This window comes from Solea senegalensis, linkage group LG2 (genome assembly GCF_019176455.1).
Source record: "Solea senegalensis isolate Sse05_10M linkage group LG2, IFAPA_SoseM_1, whole genome shotgun sequence".
Taxonomy (NCBI): Eukaryota; Metazoa; Chordata; class Actinopteri; order Pleuronectiformes; family Soleidae; genus Solea; species Solea senegalensis.
In genome coordinates, this window is record NC_058022.1 from 7,267,415 (window position 1) to 7,289,319 (window position 21,905).

Below are 21,905 nucleotides of genomic sequence, written 5' to 3' on the forward strand. Positions count from 1 at the left end.
AACCACACACAAAAACTTGTTTTACTGCAGTATATCTGGCATTATTACACTGAAAAGATGTGTTTCTCGCGAACCCATCACATAAGAGTTTTCAACTGAACATTTTCCACCACACACAGACATGTGGATTATTTGCTTTGCGTGGAACTCGTGGTGCTTCAGATTCCAGTCTTTAAGATAAAATGTGAGGGAAAAGGCGAAGCAGGGATTGCGTCAGGAATGCAGCTGGCAGTTGATCGTTTTCCTCCAGTGCTCGCAGACAGGGGGTGGGGAGTCCGGCTGCTGGGAGGAGAAAAGGGGGGGAATTGGGAATATTCTTTGTCCTCACCCCGCAGTGTAGCACGCAACTGGAGACGTGAACGGGCTCCTCGCTGAAAGAGGAAAACCCTGGATGGCTTGATAACAGAGCGGGAGAGCTTTCCTTTCATGAAGAAGTAACGGGAGGAGGAAACAAGCCCCTGAAATAAACAACTTGAAGACGAGAGGAGAAGAGAACGCCACGGCTGAAGGTAAAATAACATCACAGACGCGGCAGCGTCGCGTAGCTCTTTAGCAGCGTTCGCTAACAATGGTACTGAGGCTCAACTTGTAGCCTGTGTTTTAACTTTTACGTCTCCGTGGGTAGTGTGGCGTGTTCGGAAGGTGCTGAGTTAACACGGACTCTTTAATTGATGTACCCCTGCCCACATTAGCAGCGTTGCCGAACGTTGGCTTTGGACGCTGGGTTGAGATTACGCGCACGAGCTGGCACGAGAAGGGGCTAATTGCTGCACGCAAACTGGCCGCATTGTGCGTGGACTCGTTGGGCAAATTTCGGCAAACTGTGGCGCAGGTTTTTTGTCGCCCCTCGCCGTGAAAACTCAACCGGTGAGATTAGGGTTATATAAATGTTGTGTGAAATGATTGACACGGTGATGTTTGGGTGATGGACGGACGCGCAAGGATCTTGTCCCGTGTTTAACCGCCACTCGTCTGCTGAACCCCCACATCCTCCTGCCGCTGCTGCTCTGTGTCTGTGCTGGTAACTGAAAGTCGTATCACAATGTGTTTTTCTGTCCATGACTTAGGACTTAACTGTTTTCTCTTTTTGACTTCATTCGTCACGGAGACACAAGAGAACACGTTTCAGGTGGCAGCATGTGGAGCCCCGACCGCGGTGACGTCGACTCGTTAGCCACGAGGACGGTGTTTCATTGTTTTTTCCCCCCTTCAGTTTATACAGGAGGCGGGATTTTATAGACATTGAATAGAATCGCAAAAAAAATGTCACGCCTGAGGGAGATGGAAAAAGTTGGCATATATGTGTATGTGTGTGTGTGTGTATGTATATGTATATATATATATATATATATATATATATATATATATATTAATATGAATGAATTCAATGGATGTAGATTCAATTAACACATTTATTTTGTTTAGAAATGAGTAGGGGTGGGAATTGCATTATGGTATTGTCACATCAGTGATATGATATATTGGTTTTTTTTTTCTAACACCCTTTTCAACTTGAAACCATGGCCACAAACTTTGTCAACATCTGTTTCAACCATTAAAATAAATTAGGTCTGTGGGCCCCACAGTTGGTGTAGTGTTTAGCTCTTTGCAGTGAGAAGACCTGGGTTTGTGACCCATTTGGAACAAGAGCCTTTCTGCATGGAGTTTGCATTTTCCCCCTGTGTGTGCGTTTGTGGGTTTTCCAAAAAACTTACAGATTTGGGGATTAGGCAAATTGGATTTCAGATAGACCGTAGGTGTGAGAGTGGATGACTGTCTCAGCTTGTAGTTCAGTCTTCATATTCCAACTTTACTGAGTGCAAATCCTGGACTGTGTATTTAGTATTAAATGTCCTCAAGTGTCTTGAGCTTGTAGCAAAACCCTTTGTTTTCAATAACACAACATGGTTGCATGTATTTGTACATGAAGTAGGCAAATTCTATTATTTAAAATATATACTTGGTGTCTTCAAAAAGGGATATCACCATACAAAATATTTCACTATCAATTTATAAATCCATTTTGATTTAACCCCCCAGCAACATTTTTGTTTCTTCTTCTTCCATGGGTTAAACAGCGTCTTGCATTCATGGTGTTGCATTGCCGCCATCTTCTGGAGTTGGCAAACTCCTGAACTATCCAGTCCATCATTCTTTTTTTCTTCTGGACGCCGCTGAAGTTGCCTGCTTTCACCTCATTCTTATTGGCCTGAGGCGACTATCAGCTGAGAATGAAAAGCTCTGCCAACTTGTTCAGTTTCAGATTCACCTCTTTGTTGGCCTCATGACAGTCTTGTCCTTACATTCCATTGTTTTTGTTTGCCATACTTTGTTCAACTAAGCAAACAACCGCAGCTGAGAGAGAGAGAGAGAGGGTGTGTGCGTCATGTTTACAATGGCACACTCGTGCCTAGTGTGTGTATGTGTATATGTATATGTATATGTGTATATATATATGTGTATATGTATATGTATGTATATGTATGTATATATATATATATATATATATATATATATATATATATATATATATATATATATATATATATGTATATGTATGTGTGTATGTATATGTATGGTCATGGGATATTTGTTTTAGTGATGTGGACCAGATTCAGATCATATCTGAACAGGATCATACCAGTGACTTATTTTGTTTCTCCTGCAGAAATCAGTTTCCATGGTGATGTGGGTGGTGATGTTAAGGAAGGATACATTTATTTTTCCTAGTTACACCACCACGTTTAGTGAGAGTCACTCCCCTGGTTTGACTAATTTTTCCTCTGCAGGCACACAGGGGCCTCAGAGTGCCTTAGGGATATAAGAGGGATAACCTCCCAGATGTGCAGAGGGACCACAAAAGTCTCTCTGTTCTGCTGGGTCTCGCTCACTGACGAAACTCAGCTGCTTTACTTGGAAGCAGGCTTCTTTGAAGTGCTGCGGAGAGATATGGGATATCCCAGTGGCTAGGAAGACATGGAAAGGAACCAGTAGTCTAAGAGGGTGGATCAGATGGAGACACCCAGAGTTGATCTGAAATGTATCCCTTTTTTTGTGTGTATTTGATCAGACACAGAGCAACATCTGGTTTGGTGACGCACAATCTTCTTGATGATAACACGAAACAAAGTGAAGTTGATTTGTTTGTTGGCCTGTACACTGCAGACAAACTATTGGTTTTTATGTTGACACCAATTAGCCACAACATTAAAACTGGTAGGTTGTTTTACTGTTGTAGCAGGTCTGTGCATTTTTGACTAGCTTGAGCTGTTTTATGTAAAACTAAATCTACAAAATAGGTTTAAAATCGTATAATTAATGTCTGAGAAGGACACCTATGTTCACAACGATAAGGATGTTGTTTCAGTTCCTCCCTGAAGATGTGATCAGCTGACCTGCTGACAAAACTTATTATTACATTTTTAACCCTTTTTTCACAATTAAAATATTGAAACATCTCCATGTTTCCCATCCAAACAGTACCTCTCACAAACCTAATGTAAGCCCAGGAAGTGCTCCGACCCAGAGTTTACACAGGTGCATTATTGAGAATTGGTGACATACATTTTTTTTGTGATTATGCAGGGTTTCCATTGTCATATGTTGAGTAAATTACCAAATTAATCTGCCCCTGTACTGTCCCTGTAGACATCCCTTGACTGTAACAAGAACACTTCCTAAGGGCAAAGAGCTGAACTGCACTGTACCACTTGGTGGAATTGAGGCTTTGGAGTAACGAGACACATTAAGGTGGATTAACTTGGAGAGACTCTGCATTAAGGCTGTCAACAAGCTATTCATTCATTCATTCATGAAGAGTGCTCCGTGTGTTGCTATGAATGTACATAGTTTTTCACAATTGATTGATCTGTACTTTTTTGATTGATCATTAAACAGTTATTTTTAACCCTCAAATCCTTGTTTTGTCCACAAAGCAAAGAAACATAGCATATTCATATCTGAGAAATTGAAAATCAAAACTTATTTATTATCTAAAGAAGGAAAAAAAAACTTCAGTTCAGCTTCATCCTTTAGGAGTTGCCACACAGATTGTCTGCTCTATCCTTTGTGTCCTCTTGTGTTACACCAAACTGTCCTCATGTCCTCCTTCACAACATCCATGATCCCTGTGCGTCTTCCTCTTTTCAGCTCCATCTTCAACACCCATTGTCCAGTATAATCGCCCTCCCTCCACCATCTCAACCTTGCTTCTTTTACTTTATTTACTGACGCCTCCAGCTCTGCCTCCTGTCTTTTAAACCGTGCCATCGTCTCCACCTCATTCCTAAAATTGTTAATAGGTGATTAATCCATTCTTAAAATGAGTAATTAACTAGCTGATGATACAAAATGTGAGTATTAACACCTGTATGGTTTCCTTTTTTTTTTTTAATTTGGTTCAGCAACTTTTAATTTTAATTGATTTCAAGGAAATATGCTTGATTACAAAAAGGTTGGCTACACAATGCAGTGAGAACGAGCAGCATGAAAACAGCAGTTTCAGTGTGACAGTCAACAATATTTCAACAACCACCAAAAGAACAGTAAATTATAACCAGAGTTTAGAAATTGGCTTTCTCAGAGGGTCTGGTTTGCTGTCTCTGTGCAGAGGTTACTGCTTTTTATTTTCTTGTTTTTTTTTGTTTTTTTTAAAGCAAATCTGACACACACTTGCTGAGCACTTTTCCTGTGGACATGGGTGTCCCTTGGACAGAAGTTAGGGCGTCTCCAAACCATAAACCCAGAATGAAGGCAGTAGCTCATAAATCTTTTGATTTCCAGTCTATAATTGAGTGGTAAAAATATGCCCACATGAATTTTCAGCCCAATATCAAGCGCTTATACTGAGCCGAGGGTTCTGTCACGTTTTTAACTTCATGCTGCCTCTAAAGATGTGTGTGAACTATGTTAAGATGTAACTGTGAATTTAGCTCCACAAAGGCGACTCTGCAGAAACCGCACCAAGGAAGACAACATAATAATTACTAGTGAATAAAAATAGATGACTATGATGGAGACATTTGTGAGAGATAACATGTTGAAATTAGCTTCACTGCTAGCTGCTTTAATGGGGTGTGTATACTGTTTTCTTTAAGTGTGAACTACATGAGAATGAGTTAAGGAGAATAAGCGGGTCCTACAGTGGAAAGATCTAAAGGCCGCCATTGCATTTTTATGTATACAACTAGTGCACAACAGAAATTGTGTCATAGCCCAATGTCTCTTGCTCTTGCGTACACCGTCTTCGTCCTAATCTTGCATGTCTCCTTTTGGTTTCAATGCATTTCTGTTCAAACTTTACAGCACCACATACAGGCCTCTGGCGTACATAATACGGCATTTAGTCTCATATTGGGGGATTTTGTTAAATGTGAAAGAAAAGGATTGTATAAGTAAAGTTCTGTTTCCATGTGGATAATAAAGCTGAGGGAGTCTGACTGACTTGAGTCAAGGTAAAGGTGAGCTGTTTTTCCAAGTCTCTTTGAAAGCAGCTCATTCATCAGATTGTTAATATTACCTGAAGTGCTGCAGCACAACGGAGACTTTTGTGTGCCATTCTAAACCTTTGTATCAAAGGATAGTTTTGACGTCAGTTGTGCACTTACAGTGCTCCCATTGACTCTCGGAGTTGCCCAATGCAAACAGTTTTTATGAAGCATTGCTTTGCTGGATTTGACAGTGGGTCAGTTTTAAGTCACTTTTGCTGTCTTTAATCCATTTGAATTTTGAGCTTATTAGTTTTAGAGTAGATCTTTGTGCACAAGGACACGAGACTGGTCAAGATGAGGCAGATGATCGGACCTGAAAGAGAAGCCAAAAATGATTATGCACACAGTTTTGTGAGCTTTGTAATAACTTTGAATGTCAACACTGAAAATTGTTGGTTTAGGGTTGGTTTTATAATTGGGGGATTTTCACTTCACTGCTCTATGTTTACACAGGCAAGTCACTATGTCCTTCATTTGTCAGTATAGTTTTTGAAATATTTCATCCTTTGCACATTTTGAATTGAATAAGATTGCAGAGAAGAGATAAAGGCATGATCACTCTGCTGTCCCAACTGAATGTTCTTGGTAAATGTGCAAATCTTCAATTTCTAGTTCCCAATGTTCACAATTATGTACATTTCAGCTTCAGTAGGTGTCAATTAATTTGATATGATTTTGGGACTGTCATTTGTTGATGCTTGGTCGCATAGAGACAATCATGTTTTAGTGTTAGTATTTCTATATTTGGTGTCTTTGTTAGAATCTCTTGCCTCATGTTGCTCTGCGTTTACGGTCTTGGTAGAAAGTATTCTCAGGAGTGAAGTTGTGCCTGTGTTCTAGTTGACTGACTCTTGAAACCTTTTCTGGCATCTGCCTCTCATCAAAGTGCCCTGTCATAGGCCCCCAAATTCTGAATTGTCTCTTGGTATTAGTGGTGCAGCTGCTCCACCTTGTGGTGCTCTGGTGTAATAACATAATATAGGAGTGTAGGGGAAGGGAGGGGGTTTAAATGTTATATTGTTTCTAGATGAGGACTGATCTACATTTTATTGATGTATCACTTGACTTAATTGCCAAAGACCAGCTGTATAAAGTAAACATTATGTTTTAATAATGTCTTTTTATAAAAAGCAGAACACATGAGAGCTCTAAGAAATTTAAAGAAAAAATCACAAATTGAATGTGAAAACTTTTGACGATTACTTTGATTAATTAATAAGTTGTTGCAGCCCTAGTATGCACAAAAACAACACCTGACACATTTATGTTTTTTTCTTTCCTGTAGGTTTGAGAGGTTCTCTCCTATTCCCCAAGCAAGATGAGCTGGAGCTTCCTCACGCGTCTGCTGGATGAGATCTCCAATCACTCCACCTTCGTGGGAAAAATATGGCTCACTCTCCTCATCGTCTTCCGCATCGTGCTGACGGCGGTCGGGGGCGAGTCGATCTACTACGATGAACAGAGTAAATTTGTGTGTAACACACAGCAACCTGGTTGCGAGAACGTGTGCTACGATGCGTTTGCGCCGCTCTCGCACATTCGTTTCTGGGTCTTCCAGGTGATTATGATCACCACCCCCACCATCATGTACCTTGGTTTTGCTATGCACAAGATCGCCCGAATGGAGGACGACGACTACCGGCCCCGGAACAGGAGGAGGATGCCGATCGTGAGCCGTGGTGCCAACCGGGACTACGAGGAAGCCGAGGACAATGGGGAGGAGGACCCCATGATCCTGGAGGAGATTGAGCCAGAAAAGGATAAGGAAGTTGTTGAGAAACCCAGCAAAAAGCACGATGGACGCCGCCGCATCAAAAGAGATGGCCTCATGAAGGTCTACGTGTTTCAGCTGTTTTCGCGTGCCATCTTTGAGGTCTCGTTTCTATTTGGACAATACATCCTTTATGGATTAGAAGTGGCGCCGTCCTACGTATGCACTCGCTCGCCCTGCCCGCACACCGTCGATTGCTTCGTGTCACGTCCCACAGAGAAAACGATCTTCCTACTCATCATGTACGCCGTCAGCGCCTTGTGTCTGCTCTTCACCATGCTGGAGATCCTCCACCTCGGCATTAGTGGCATTCGCGACTGCTTCTGCGGTCCGCGGTCTCGGCCTCCCACCCCTCGTCACCCAGCTCTGGCCAGCCAGAGGTCGTCCATCTCCCGCCAGCCCTCTGCGCCTCCGGGCTACCACACGGCTTTAAAGAAGGACCCAACAGGAAAAATGGGCTTCAGGGACAACCTGGGAGACTCAGGCCGTGAGTCATTTGGGGATGAAGCCTCATCGCGGGAGCTGGAGAGGCTGCGCAGACACTTAAAACTGGCCCAGCAACATCTGGACCTGGCCTACCAAAATGAGGAGAACAGCCCGTCACGCAGCAGCAGTCCGGAGTCCAACGGCACCGCAGTCGAGCAGAACAGACTAAATTTTGCCCAGGAGAAGCAGAGCAGCACATGTGATAAAGGTGAGATTTGAACCCTGTTATATCATGGAGTCATTCTTTCATTGGCTTTTATCTTTTTAATATGCAATTCAAAATGCTCAACTTGATTTTGAAACCGTCTCTCTGTTCACAGGTCTCCGTGCGTAGGATGTCATCAGCTGAACTCTTTACAACAGCAAGTGCTCGTACAGGAATCGAAACAGGCGTGTGCGTGCGTGCGTGTATGTATGTGTAGTCATGATTGTGCTTGAGGTGGATGAAGTCAGCTCAAGCCTTCCAGTGTTAGGACCGGCCGTGGTCAAGCGTGGAGGAGAACGGTCGTCTCGACCAAGCAAAACTCGAGACACCAGCCTGTCTGTAGATCCAAAGTGCTTATTAATCTACGGTTGAGCAACAAGAACGGTTAAGGTTAACTTCTCCCTCAGGGCAGCTTCTCCTTTTATTATATTTTATTTGTTGTTCTGAGACTTTGAGCTGTTAGTTTGTTTGTTTTTTAAAAAAAAAAAAAGTTTGTTCTCTGTTGGAAGTTCACAGTGAGTGCATCTCAAGTTTGCCTTAGAGCTAAACTGGAACGCATTTTCATAAGGCCAAGCCAGTTGTAGTGTAAAACATGTTTAAACTGTAAGAGATGAATCTTTTTATTTTGGGAGGAAGTGAAACGATGTGTGCCTGTCAATGCAAAAAAGGTCAAAGTTTAAGGCGCCACTCATTAAACAAAGGTACTGGATGTTTGTCATGCTGATGAAGACTTTGAGGTGTTCATACAAAGGTTTCTTTAAAGTGTGTCTCTCTTTTTTTCTCCCCCCCATCCTCAATGTTGGTACGGCACCAGTCAGCGTTTGAAACGTCAGCTGGTTCCTGGTACAGTAACTGGAACACACTGGGGGTGCCTTTGTCCAAAGGAATAAACAAACCTGGGTAATGCTTGAAAAAAAAAACATGTAACTCTTGATATTGTCTTGTATTGTTTGAACCTCGTATTTGATATTCTTTATTTTTGTATTAGTTTAGAACATTGTGGTATTGAAAAAGAGGCTCCCGTTACTGTGGCCGTTATTATTTTTTTTCTTTCTTCAAACTCTTACATTCACGGCTGTCTTGGCTATCAAAGTATAATTCATTTGAAGGACCAGTGCACTCAAGATGGTTCATGTTCCACTGCAGCAGTTTTTCATTGTTCAAACACACACAGTTTAATTTTACTAGCTTCACGTCGTCTTTGACCAGCAGATATTTCTTGATTATTTTTTGTTGTATGGATCCAGATTTCAATGTATCTGGTAAGTAAGGGATAACACTGTGATATGTGACTATGCCTGAGAAGTGCTGATTTATTTTTGGACTAGTGTTACGACTGCTCCAGAGTCTCGCTAAAGGGTCGTAAACGATCATTTCAATGTGAATTCAACTGCTTGAATGCGCTCTCCTAAGATGCCATCTTTTGTATCCTGAGTCATACTCACAGTGCCAACTCAAATGTTGTCATCTCAAGTTATTTTTGAGCAATGCTTTTTGTACTTTTTATACGTTTTGTATTGATAGTACTTTTGTGGTAGTTTTTTTTTAAATAAATTTTTTTCATCAAAAAAACTGTTTTCAAATGTGTCTTTTTCGCTCAAAACGTATGCTTGCATTACATTTGAATTTTCACTGGCTTGTAGTGGATTGATCTGATTCTTACGCGGCAAAGCATCAGTTAACTGCATCCATAGCTATCCCCTTCAACCCCAGATAGGTGAAACAATCTTTCTACCGTAACAAAATTAACACACTTTTACAAACTGGTAATAAAAAACAGTCAACTGCCATCATTGTGTAAAAATTAACCAATGTTTCACTTCTGCAAGTTGCTTTCCAGCTTTATGGGTTCTGGAAAGACTGAAAATTCATTCTGACCTAATGTTTTATGTGTGTTGGAATGACGATAAAGGAATCTTGAATCTTGAATTATCTTTAGTTTCTCAATGAAAGTTCAAATAATAGTCGGTTGTGATTTTCTTAAAGATCTCTTAAGTTTAAAGCAAATCACAAACATCCTTAAATTACAAGGCCCAGAGGAAATAGATGATATTTTGGTAAAAACTTAGCTGGTAGTCAAACTGAGTCTTTCCTTCAGGCATCGCAGTTGTTGACTGTCTTTTGGTTTCCATGTTATTGTGCCTAGAAAGAAACCCTTCCATATTGTAAATGCATATAAAAAATTTAAAGACGTGTTTAGCTGATGCTTAAGCAAGGTTCTCTTAAAATTATTTATTATCTTACATATATGTGCAATACTTGAATACAGGAAGAAAAGTTTTTTATAAACAACTTCACAGATGCATCTTAGAAGATTGAGTGTCGTTTAGGATCAGTTTGTGAAATATTACATCATGTAGATCATGTGAAAACTGTAAATGTATAATCATAATCAGCAACAGTAACATAATGGATGTGTTGGATAAAAGCAAAAATAAAAGACATTTGTTTTATTGCGCTCTTAGGACAGGATTTAAATAGTTTTTAAAGCCTTAAACAAACTTAAATAATCATATGAAGTTGCACCTTTTTGATAACAACAAAATCAGCTTCTAAATCTTCTGCAGGATTACCGTTAAAAACCTATTTTCCATCTTCATACTTTCTACAGACAAGCTTTTCTTTCATTTACGTTTCAACATGCAGATACCAATTAATGAACCAATAGCGACAAACACTGAAACAACCAGTAGAGCAAAGGTTGTGTTAAGTCCAATCTCAGCATCACTGGTCGTAAGAGTCATTCCCAGGAATTTCACCGTGTTGTCAGTGATCGGCGCAATCGTTCCTGCACTCGTTTCCATAGACACTGTTGTACTCGTTTCCATAGACACTGTTGTACTCGTTTCCATAGACACTGTTGTACTCGTTTCCATAGACACAGGTGCACTAGTTCCTGCAGACACCAAGAATATCACAATTATTTTAAATAAATCTCAACCCCATATGTTCATCCACATAACAGGCAAATCTTCCACACCACAAAATGTTCAGTTCTAACCTCTTCTACCATCAATTAAACTTGAATGTTTCAGTTGACTAGATCTCTGCTGCTCATGTTTTTCCAGCACCTCTTATAAATAAATAATGATCACACAATATAATCAATACAAATTATATCACTTGTTTAATATGCTGGCATGACACAACACCAGTTCCTGAGGAAGTTATTAATACTACTTGCCTACACTCTAAAACTGTCAATTTATTTAGTCCTTGACCTTCACAGTAAACATTCACATATGTACTGTACTGTAGGTAATTTATATGTAATTCATAATTTTAGAGGTGCACTAATTCATTAACTCATCAAAACTTGGCAATTCTACATCTTTACCTTCAGGCACAGGGTTCATACACTCATGGGGTCCTGAGGTGGGGTCAGGGTATCCGTTGCATGTGATGATGGTGGAGTAGAGTTTAACAGAGGACTTGGGCACTCTGGGAAGTTTAGGGTCCGATCGGTTGACATAGAAAAGGCCAAATCTGTCTTCATAGCCAGTCGCCCATTCTAGGTTGTCCATCAGTGACCATGCTGTGTAACCACGGATATCCACACCATCTAGCAAGTAGGCTGTAAGTAAAGGTGAAAATGAACACCTTTATAAAGTGAACAGTAAAAATTGTTGGTAAATGTTTCCCTCTGCCTGACGTCATCCTCATGAAAGTTGTAGTACGATACCTTTTAGCACCTGGTTGATATATTTTTCATAGAAATGGCTCCTGTGGATATCATTTAGGTCAACAGGCCCTCGCTCCGAGACGCCATTCTCAGTGATGATAATAGGTGGATTTCCATACTCCTGCTTTATAAAGTTCAAAATCCTGCGGAATCCAAACGGTGAGACCTTCAGCCACCCTGAGCCCGAATCCAGCCACGTACGATCAGCAACTGTCCCTGCACCACTGTGAAGATTGAAATCAGTTCAATGGTTTACTGTCTCTCATACTGTAGTATATATAGCACACACTGGACACTTGTGTACTTACGCACCGATCTGCGTCATAGTGCTGGAGATTTTTGTAATCCACGGGGAAGGCTAGAACTGTGGTGTAATGGTTGAACGCAAAATAATCATGGGTACCCTTAATTCTCTTAATCTCTTCAGGAGAAAACTCAGGCAGCCTAGAGAAAACAAAGTGAAATAGTTCAAAGGATCCTGCCTATATACAGTATATCACATCATGATTTCAGAATTGAACAGGTCCATTTGTTAATACCGAGATTTTGCCAGACCAGCAGCTAAACTTCGCTCCCGAATGATTGTCTTCATTGTGGGGCTGTAGTCTCCATTAAATATGGGATGGGCAAACCAGCCAATATAGAACTGCACAAAGAGAGACACGATAGCTATTTCACACAATAAATGTTGACATGAATGCACATACCTGCAGTAAAATGTAGAAATTTTGTCAGAGTTCCTATTTTCAAAACCTTTACCTGCACTACACGTCTTGCAGCATCTACATCCTCCTGCTTGTAGGGGTTTCTGGGTTCTGACCAGTCAGAGTTGATTGTGATAGAGATAATTCCTTTCTGTGTGGCTCGGTACTTGTCATTGTAGAGGTGCCAGGCCTCGGCATGGGCTTTAATCAGGTTGTGGCCCACATTATAGGGAGCAGTTCCTGGTCGGAAACTGATGCCTGGACACACACAGAGTAAAAGCCGCATTTGTAGGTTTGTTTAGCTTAAGGTCTAACACACAATTTGAGTTTACTTAAAGAGATTTTAATTTGCACCAAAAACAGGACAATAACATGGTAAATGTGAAACAAATGTAAATTGGAAAATGGAGATCATACCTGGGGCAGCTGCTCCATAGCCGTGGCCTACATTGGCTATATTGTATGGCTCATTAATAGTTATCCAAAATTTAACTTTAGGACCAAGCCTGCCAAAGATGACATCAGCATAGTCTCTGAATTTGGCAATAATGGTGTCATTCTCCCAGCCACCAATATCCTGCAGAGCTTGTGGAAGGTCCCAGTGGTAGAGAGTGATCTGATAACAATAGAAAAGCAGATGGTTTAGGATTTTTTTTTTATTTCTAGTGCAAATTTGTTTTTGACATGCTGGCAAGAAATCTGCATACGTGAGGTTGGATGTTTTCAGCAAGTAGTGCATCCACCAATCTGTGGTAATAGTTGAGGCCAGCCTCATTGATGTGCTTGGTGGTGCCATCAGGAAGCACCCTCGACCAGGATATGGAGAAACGATAGTGGGTCACTTTAAGTTGCTTCAACATGGCAACATCCTCCTCTACTTTATGATAACTGTCACATGCTATGTCCCCGTCATCATCATTGAACACTCTGAGAGGAGTGTGAGCAAACTTGTCCCAGATGCTGAGACCTTTCCCATCTTCTCTCCATCCCCCTTCAATCTGTAGAGAGAAGATTTGAGCAGACAAACACAGTGTGAGGTATGTGAGTGCACCTCCATGATCACGTATTAACAATGGGACTGTGTCCAATTACCTGGTATGATGCTGTTGCAGTACTCCAAATGAAATTCTTACGGAAATGACCGTAAAGCATTTTTTCATCATCTGGTGTGGGGAAACCATTGTCCCTCATGACTTGATAGTAGTAATGAGCTGAGTACTTGGGTGTCCTTGGTCGGTTTGGGTTGGTGAAGTCCACATGGTGCAACCCAAATCCAACTTTGTACCCATGAAGCCACTCAAAGGAATCCATGAGGGATGTAGCCACGTAGCCTTTCACCTTCACACCATCAAGGTCATGGGCTGTTTTCAAAATATACACACACATGCACAAATGAATGGCCCTAAATACCATCAACAGTCATGACAATCATCAATTATGCACTTAAGAAACCATTTGATGTCAATTCACCTTTGAGAGCCTCATCAATATAGGTCTTGAAATAGAATACTCTAGTAGAATCATCCCAAGTGGTTTTTGAATCTGTAGATACACCATTCTCAGTAATATAAATGTCTGGCCCCCCATACTCCTCTTTGATCCAGTTGAGGAGTCTTCTCAAGCCCCATGCGACAGCTCTCTGGTTACTGATGGCTGTAGTGGGTGAATCACCTTCCTCTGCTTCTGACACATCCTTGTCATATTCATAAGATTGTGGTGTAAGCCTGAGAGTAGCATGGCTTGAAATCTTTGTTGTGTAGTGGTTTATGCAGAACATGTCAGCAGTTCCCCTGATAAAACTCTTCTCTTCATCAGTGAAGGAAGGAAGTCTTGATCCCGAAAGGCCCTGAAGTTCACTTTTGTTCCCAACTTGCCACTTCATTGCATCAGGATAGTCACCGTTCTTGAAAATAGGGTGAGCAAACCAGCCAAGTTGGAACTGCAGCGCACGATCAGCTGCCTCCACCTCTCTGGGAACGTTAACATCTTTAGGTTCAATCCAGTCAGCATTGAGAGCAATGGATACTAGACCACCTTGGGATTTGCGGTACTTATCATCATATGTATGGTAGGCCTTAGCATGAGCTTTAATCAAGTTGTGTGCAACTCTGTATGGCGCAATTGCTGGACTTTTAACATTTGGTGGGATCTGTCCAAGTCCATATCCCGACCATGCAATTGTGTAAGGCTGGTTGAAGGTCATCCAGAATTTCACTCTGTTCCCAAATGTGGCAAAGCAGAAATCACAAAAGTCATTAAAAATGTCAATCATTTCTGTGTTGTCCCAACCTTTGATGGTCTGCAGAGCTTGAGGGAGGTCCCAGTGATAGAGTGTCACCATGGGGGTGATATTATATGCTAAGAGACCATCAATGAGTCTGTTGTAGAAGTCGACACCTTTCTGGTTCATGGAGGTCCGCCGACCATCAGGAAAGATCCTGGACCAGGACAAAGAGAATCTGTATGACTTTGCCCTCAGAGCTCGCAGCATGTAGAGGTCTTCATCAAGTCTGTGGTAGCTGTCACAGGCTACATCACCAGTGGGATTACCAGGAATACTGCCAGGTTTTTGGGTGAATGTATCCCAAACACTGGGCCCCTTTCCATCAGCATTCCAGCCACCTTCAATCTGGTAAGCTGATGATGATACTCCCCAACTGAAGCCATGAGGGAAAGTACCATAGTGGTAAAGTTTTCTCTGAAAATTACTTTGGCTCGAGAATTTCCTCCAGACATCCTTGGCTTGAGATGGGACTGTGGAAGGTGGCATTGGGGAAACTCTATGTGGTTGCATGTTGTTCACTTCTCTTACATGAACCAACTGTTTTTTGGAAGCAAAACCGTTCTTTTCAATAACCTCAGAGTAAAAATAGGCAGACTGCTTTGGAGTCCTGGGTCTGTCAGACAGGTCAAAGTTGACATGGTGAAGTCCAAACCGTTCACTGTAGCCTTGTGGGCCCTCAAAACCATCCATTAGTGACTGAACAGTAAACCGCTGCACATTTACTCCATCCAGATGTATAGCTGTTGAGATCATAAACACAGAAAACATAATTTTAAACAGGTCTTGGTAGAGTTCATAGACGTATGGTTGAAATCATCAAACAATTAAAATTATAATTGAAGAGATTTAATTATCCCATGATTTTTGCAAGTGGTGTCTGTAAAATATTAACAAAATAAAATCCAGTCTTAGAACAATCATCAGCATACCTTTCAGGGCCTCATTGATGTAACTCCTCATGTAGTCTATTCTGCTCGTGTCCTTGAGTGTGTCCCCTTTGTAATCGGTTGGCATCCCATTCCCAGTTATATGAACAGGCACTTTGGTAACATTTAGATATTCTTTGGAAATGTAGTTCAGGAGCCTTCGGAGACCCCAGGGTGCAGAATATATCCAGTCAGAAGCTGTAGAGGACCATGATGGATCCACATGTGCCTGGAAGTCACCAACCGCCTGAGGACCAGGGGTGCAGCCACCATCACTGTTGTTGACCAGCCTGGACGTATAGTGGTTTAAACCTAAAAAGTCTGCTGTTCCACGTATCCTCTTTTTCTCTTCAGGGGTGAAAACTGGAAGCCTTGCCGGCTCAGAGAGGGGACACTCTTTTCTTTTCTCTTCAATTTGGGCCTTCAGTGTTGCAGGATAATCTCCATCTACAAATATGGGATGTGCAAACCAGCCCAACATGAACTGCAGGTAACGATCTGCAGCTGCTATGTCTTCAGGGCTGGAGGGGTCTTTGGGCTCTGCCCAGTCAGAATTCAAAGCTATGCCCACTTTTCCTCCTTGTTTTGCCCTGTATTTGTCATTGTAGACATGCCAAGTCTCAGCATGGGACTTCAGTATATTGTGAGTGGCCTGCAAAGATGAAAATAGTGTAAGGTAAATGTATAATAAGGATATATTTTAGCATAGATGCAGATTATGATTATAATTTAATGCTCACCTGATAGGATGCAACCACATAGTCCTTTATTCCAGGAGGATGCTCACCAGTGCCGTACCCAGCATGGCTCACCACCCAGGGGCTACTGAATGTGTTCCAGGTCTTGACCTTGTCTCCAAACCTGGAGAAGCAGAAGTCTGCATAGTCCTTGAAAGCTTCAACAATGGAGGTGTTGGTCCATCCACCGTGATCCTGCAGTGCCTGTGGCAGATCCCAGTGGAAGAGAGTGACAACAGGCTGTATGCCAGAGTCAATGAGTGCATTGATCAACTTGTCATAGTAGAGAGCCCCTTTCTCTGATTGGCTGCTTCGGTGGCCTGAAGGGAAAATACGAGCCCAGGAGATGGAAAACTGGTAGGTGGTGACATGAAGACCTCGCAGGAGGTAGACATCATAATCCACCTTGTGGAAACTGTCACAGGCTAGATCAGCTGTCTGATTTGCAAAGGCCATGTCTTGGTGGCCAAAGCGGTCCCAGATGGTTTCCCCTTTTCCACCTTCTGACCAGCCACCTTCAACCTTGAAGGATTCACTGGAGGTGGCCCACTGGAAGTCAGCAGGGAAGGATTCATTCAGGAAACTGTCTCTCTGTGTTGTAAGCTGGGCCTTGAATGTATCCCACACAGTCTGATAAGTGTTCCTGGACTCTATCGTCCCTGTATAATCTGGAATGCTGTCAGTTTTGAAGACAAAAGGATCATGAGCCAGCATAAATAAAAGTGGAGACAGTGAATAGTTATATTTTAACAAGACATTCTTACCTGACTCCAGCATCCTGCATGTCCAGTGTACCTAGCACGTCCCTCATGTCAAATCCCACAATGTTCAGGTTATTGTTGTTCAGGACTGAGAGGTGCAAACAACAGTTACTTTACATTACATTCATATTGTACACAATTATTTTACTTTTTTACTTCTGTACTTTATCTAGTTAAAACCTAATTCAGGCAGCCCATAGTTCCTTGTCTGTTATATACATACGTATATATATATATATACAAATAATTATTATTTATTTTATTGTAACGTATTTTTTTATTATAGCAGCTCTTATATAGCTTGTTAGGTATTGTTTTTCATACTTGATGTGTATTATTGTGAAGGGTAGACCGGAAGTGGCGTGGTTGTTGTTGACGGGAAAAGGGTTGTTGACATGTAACAAAAAGTAATAAAAAGTGAGACGCTGTTGGCGTCAACACCGTTCATATCTACGTTCCCAGTATAAACGCCCTTATCTCGGCTCCATTATTATTTTTTACTTTTAAGTAATAGTTCGGTTTGATCAACATTTCGATCCACACTCCATAACAGATGGTGGCGGTAATGCACAAAATCGTTGTTTGCCAACCGCCATAAAACCTCAGAGAAGAAGAAGACGCGCACAGAGACTGATTGATTGGTGACACCACACACACCTGCTCGTCTTTGCGCAGGTGTTTTTCAGTCAGCTGATGACCGCTGATTGCTTCCTCCTGTCCCTCTTCTTATTTAATCTCCCTTCAACCAACAGTTCCGTGATGTTACTTTGACGAGAAGCTGCACGAGCCGTGGAACGAAAAAAAAGACGTGAACAAAGTGTCGCTGCTTAACTACTTAAACTGTTCCGGGGGGAGGGAACTTGTGGCGGCAATGCTCAAAAAAGAACGAGGGAACCTTTAAAAAAAGAAGAGGGGAAAAAAAGAGAACTACCGCGGCGTGACGTCAGACGCCGAAAAGGTGGTCGCGTGCATCAGCTTCTGTACAAAAAACGCACCAAGGCGCTCCAGGATGGCGTGTTCGATTGGTGGCCCGTCCAGAATGGTGAGTAACTTTTGTCAAGTTATCTTAATTATCTTAACTTTATGGAGGACCGAAAGGGCCAACATTAAATAAATAAATACACCTTTAAATAAATGTGTCATAATGTAAGTTCTAACAGTTTGTTTTTGTAGTATTTTCTCCCACCACCAGGAGGCGTTGTTGTAAAAATTTTCAGTAACATAGTCATCCTAATCACTCTTACAGTTTCAATAGGGTTCCACACACTGTGTCACTGCCATATGACAACACTCCCAAGAAAATAAACTTTTATGACTATTGCACTGTAAATGTTTATGATACGACGGTTTACAGCATGCCAGCCTTGGTAAGTTTAAGTTGTTATCTTATTTTATTATTGAAACACACTAGCTAAACAGTTTTGATGACTATCTTGATGTGATTGTTTTAAAAGTTGTCTTTATTGCAACACATTTTAAACCTTAAAGCCTATGCATGTGTGTCCATTGTTTGGACAGCATGCACACAACTGTTTAGTGGTACAAAATATTAAAAAAGATTAATTTGTCTCTGAGTTTGCTTGGAGAAAGAGGCTGTAGTAATAACAGATTATTCATTGTTTGTTTTTACACATAATTGGCAGTTAAGTACTGTATTATATTCTTTTTAAAGATAATGTGTTTTTGGTTTCAACTATGTGTATGTTATACATTTAAGATAAAGTGAAGTGTAATGTCCTCACCTTGCAGGATCTTGCCGAGGAGCTTGAAGTCACCGTAAGGGCAATCGGGAGCAGTCATCTCGTAGATGAGGATCGGCAAGTTCCCACTGTACATCTACAACATGACATTACATGCATGTGGTTGTCGTGCAAACGTGAAACACAATGTGAATCTCAACACCTCGTAAATGTTTTCTGGTACCTGTATGTTCCTCAGATCATTTGTAAAGTCTGCAGTGGAGGCACAGTGATATTCAGTGTGTACTGAAAGGAAATCCATCTGTCACAAAGAAGGGAGATAGTGAACAATTACGCTGTCACACTCTGGATCCCGAGTCTGTGACTTGTATTTCCAAACATGTTAAGGAAACACATTTAATAGTAACTCGGGAAGCTTTTTTTTTTTTTTTTAGATACTGTGTATCACCAGCAGGGCTGTTTTACAGTTTCATTGGCATTCTCCCTGCAGTTTGACTGTCTACAGCAGAACTTCTCAAACTCCAGGGCCAAAAAATCAAAACTTCACAAGCCCATGCCCAAATTTCTACATTAGCAAGAAACTAGCACAACATTGAAGTTAACAGATACCAATGAATAATCATTATAAATATTCATGATTTCAATATTTTGTGTAAAATATTTGTGATTACCATTTTGGCCATTGTGTTTAGTATTATTATTAGTAGTAGTGGTAAATGAATCATGTGTAAGTAAACATGGAATATATCATTAAAATGAGAAAATATTTTAATACTTTACAATTTACTGTCCACTTGCTTTACTTCCACAGTCCACCAGTGGGGTGCTGCCCATGCTTTGAGTCTGAGTTCTTTATAAAAGGGATTCTCTTTTCTGACAGTACTCAAGTTTATTGTTTAAATATAAAATTCAGTCTATTGTGATTGATTGACTTCACCTCCACAAAATGCTTACATATTATTGTCAAATGATTATTTTTTTGTACTGTCTGATGTCAGAAAAGTTGAACGTGTTAACTTACTGTCGTTGAGTCTTTAATCTGAGGGATGATGCCCAAATCCTGAGCTTTCAGACCAAGTGACAAACGTCCCCCTGTGAACAATCAGGTGGCAAAAAAGTGCTTAACAATGTAATTGAACAACTGTATGTGAACAGATACTGGATATCACAGCGTTCTTGTAATCATGCTCACATGGACTGATTATTGACATAGCCTTAAAATCTGTAATCTGATCTGAGCCAATAAAGTCATCGATAAGAATTTTCAAGGAACTTTGAAAAGGAAATGGAACATTAATAAAAAGCATAATACAAAAACACTAAATACTTAATTACATATACATATTATTCTACGGTTCTTTTCAAGGAAACCTAAAACTAAAAAAAAATATACTTTTTTCACAAGTATTTAAATGCATAGAAATACTGAAACACTAATATCAGGTAAATATTTTTTCTTTGTCTATTCAGTGGGTCTAAATAGTGAATTCTTTAATTTCTACTTTATAGGTAAAATTAAAAACAATTTTATTGTATTAAAATAGGGACAGTTTCTCTTTAATACTGGGATCAAGGGATTATGTATTTTTATCTGCTTGTATCACCATGCTAGTGAACATTTTGACATTTTTACAGACATTAACACATTTACACACCTCAGTGTATATACAACTAAAACATTAAGGCCAGAATCTATAATATGTGAGAAGTATAATAAATAATAATTTAAACAGATACATATACTAATAAAATACAGATAAATCAGCAGGAAATATGATAAGTAAGTCAAATTAAAAATGAAAGATTGACGAAGTCTCTATGTTGGATAATATCATTACATCGTAGCTTAAAATTGTGTTAATGTGAAAACATTAACTACATAAGTAAATCACTATTGTTTTGACTCACCTGCTTCATGCAACTGATGATAGACCCGGTAGATTTCCCTGTTGAGCTGGAGGAAGTTTTGCTTGGGAGAAACTTTAGACTCTAACTCACGCCAAACATCACCCAGGTCGCTCAGTGTCACCCACGAGTGTGCCAGACCTCCAAACTCCTGGAAGGCAAACTCTGCATACTGTTGAAACCTGTTGACCAGCTCCTGGCTCTCCCAGCCTCCATACCTTGACCTCAGAGCCTCAGGCACAGTGGAGCCATGAAGAACAACCAGAGGCTGAAGGCCCACGTGAAGCAGCTGTTTGAGCAGGCTCCGGTAACAGGTCACTACGCTCTGCTGGGGCTGGTCAGGACGGCCTGTAGGTAACAGTTGAGCCCATGACAGCGGCACTTTGAAGTGAGTCACCCCTCTGCTTGTCAGGTACTCGAAGTACTGTCGAAAGCGAGGAGGTATGGGGTGACTGCAGTCATAAAGGGCATCATTCACGCCACCGTCTGTGCTGAACTGCATTGTTAGAGGCCCGGCAAGAAGCATGAAGTCCTGTCCATTCTCCCCGTTGCTCCAACACTCACGCAGACACAAGACAAACAGACACAGCAGCCACAATGGGCTCTTCATTGTGGCTCGGAAAAGGATGGACTGATATTATCCACTGATTGCCAAGCTATTTAAAGCAATAATGTTTTCCCTCTCGTTGCATTGCTTGACAATTAAGATCGATATCACGTGCAAGAGGTCCAAGTTACCATGTTTTACTGCCGCTGCGTGATAATCGGAAAGACTCTGGACTCACGCATGTTCTCAATTGTGAAAATGACACATGCTGCGATAGGATGATTTCCTTTAATGGTGTCTGTACAGGTGAGAGAAAACTCTGGCCAATGTCTGACTGACCAAGTTAAGCTAATTTAAGTCTATTCAAAGAGTATATTTCTTTTTTAAGACCACATCAAGTACAATATATGACTGCTATTCATCATTGGCATGGTAGCAATGAAGCATGGTATCGTCAGGGGTGGAAATTTTGCTTTTTGTTTTGATATAAATATATATGTTAAGTATAAGTGTTTTGTCTGCATTAGTTTTCTAAATTAAATCAGTGATAGTGAAAATGTATTTTTGGGGTGCTCTTTAAAATGTGTTTAAAGTGAAGTAAGAATTGTCAAATCAGTTACAACATGGTATTGACAATTCCTGGCGAGCCTGAAACGCAACCTTCTTAACCAGTTAAAAGTCAGTGAAGCAGGAATAAATGTTATTTTT

The 21,905-nt window shown here is 40.9% G+C and overlaps 2 protein-coding genes across 2 annotated transcripts; one reads left to right on the top strand and one right to left on the bottom strand.

Annotated features, from left to right (window-relative positions):
• The first annotated feature begins 303 nt into the window (after positions 1-303).
• On the top strand, positions 304-9,060 carry gjc4b (gap junction protein gamma 4b). Its single transcript, XM_044014815.1, has 3 exons — positions 304-509; positions 6,775-7,954; positions 8,067-9,060. The coding sequence occupies exons 2-3, from the start codon at positions 6,808-6,810 to the stop codon at positions 8,078-8,080; spliced, it is 1,161 nt and encodes a 386-aa protein (XP_043870750.1). The 5' UTR covers positions 304-509; positions 6,775-6,807; the 3' UTR covers positions 8,081-9,060.
• Positions 9,061-10,171: 1,111 nt separating this feature from the next.
• LOC122759778 (lactase-phlorizin hydrolase-like) lies at positions 10,172-21,326 on the bottom strand. Its single transcript, XM_044014811.1, has 17 exons — positions 20,654-21,326; positions 19,767-19,837; positions 18,969-19,046; positions 18,788-18,881; positions 17,049-17,133; positions 16,288-16,960; positions 15,551-16,199; positions 13,808-15,361; positions 13,430-13,698; positions 13,045-13,335; positions 12,755-12,953; positions 12,393-12,595; positions 12,173-12,279; positions 11,946-12,077; positions 11,634-11,857; positions 11,289-11,525; positions 10,172-10,847 (listed from the first exon to the last, which is right to left on the bottom strand). Exons 1-17 carry the CDS (start codon positions 21,258-21,260, stop codon positions 10,576-10,578), a joined length of 5,745 nt encoding a protein of 1,914 aa, XP_043870746.1. The 5' UTR covers positions 21,261-21,326; the 3' UTR covers positions 10,172-10,575.
• Positions 21,327-21,905: the final 579 nt, after the last annotated feature.

Bases quoted from the DNA above. Each gene is read 5' to 3' on its own strand.
- LOC122759778 (XM_044014811.1), bottom strand. From the start codon at position 21,260: ATGAAGAGCCCATTGTGGCTGCTGTGTCTGTTTGTCTTGTGTCTGCGT. The intron at 18,882-18,968 runs GTACCAGAAAAC...GTCATGTTGTAG, and splicing joins ATGATCTGAGGAACATACAG to ATGTACAGTGGGAACTTGCC. The intron at 11,858-11,945 runs GTGCGTAAGTAC...CAATCTTCACAG, and splicing joins CAGCACTATGACGCAGATCG to TGGTGCAGGGACAGTTGCTG.
- gjc4b (XM_044014815.1), top strand. From the start codon at position 6,808: ATGAGCTGGAGCTTCCTCACGCGTCTGCTGGATGAGATCTCCAATCAC.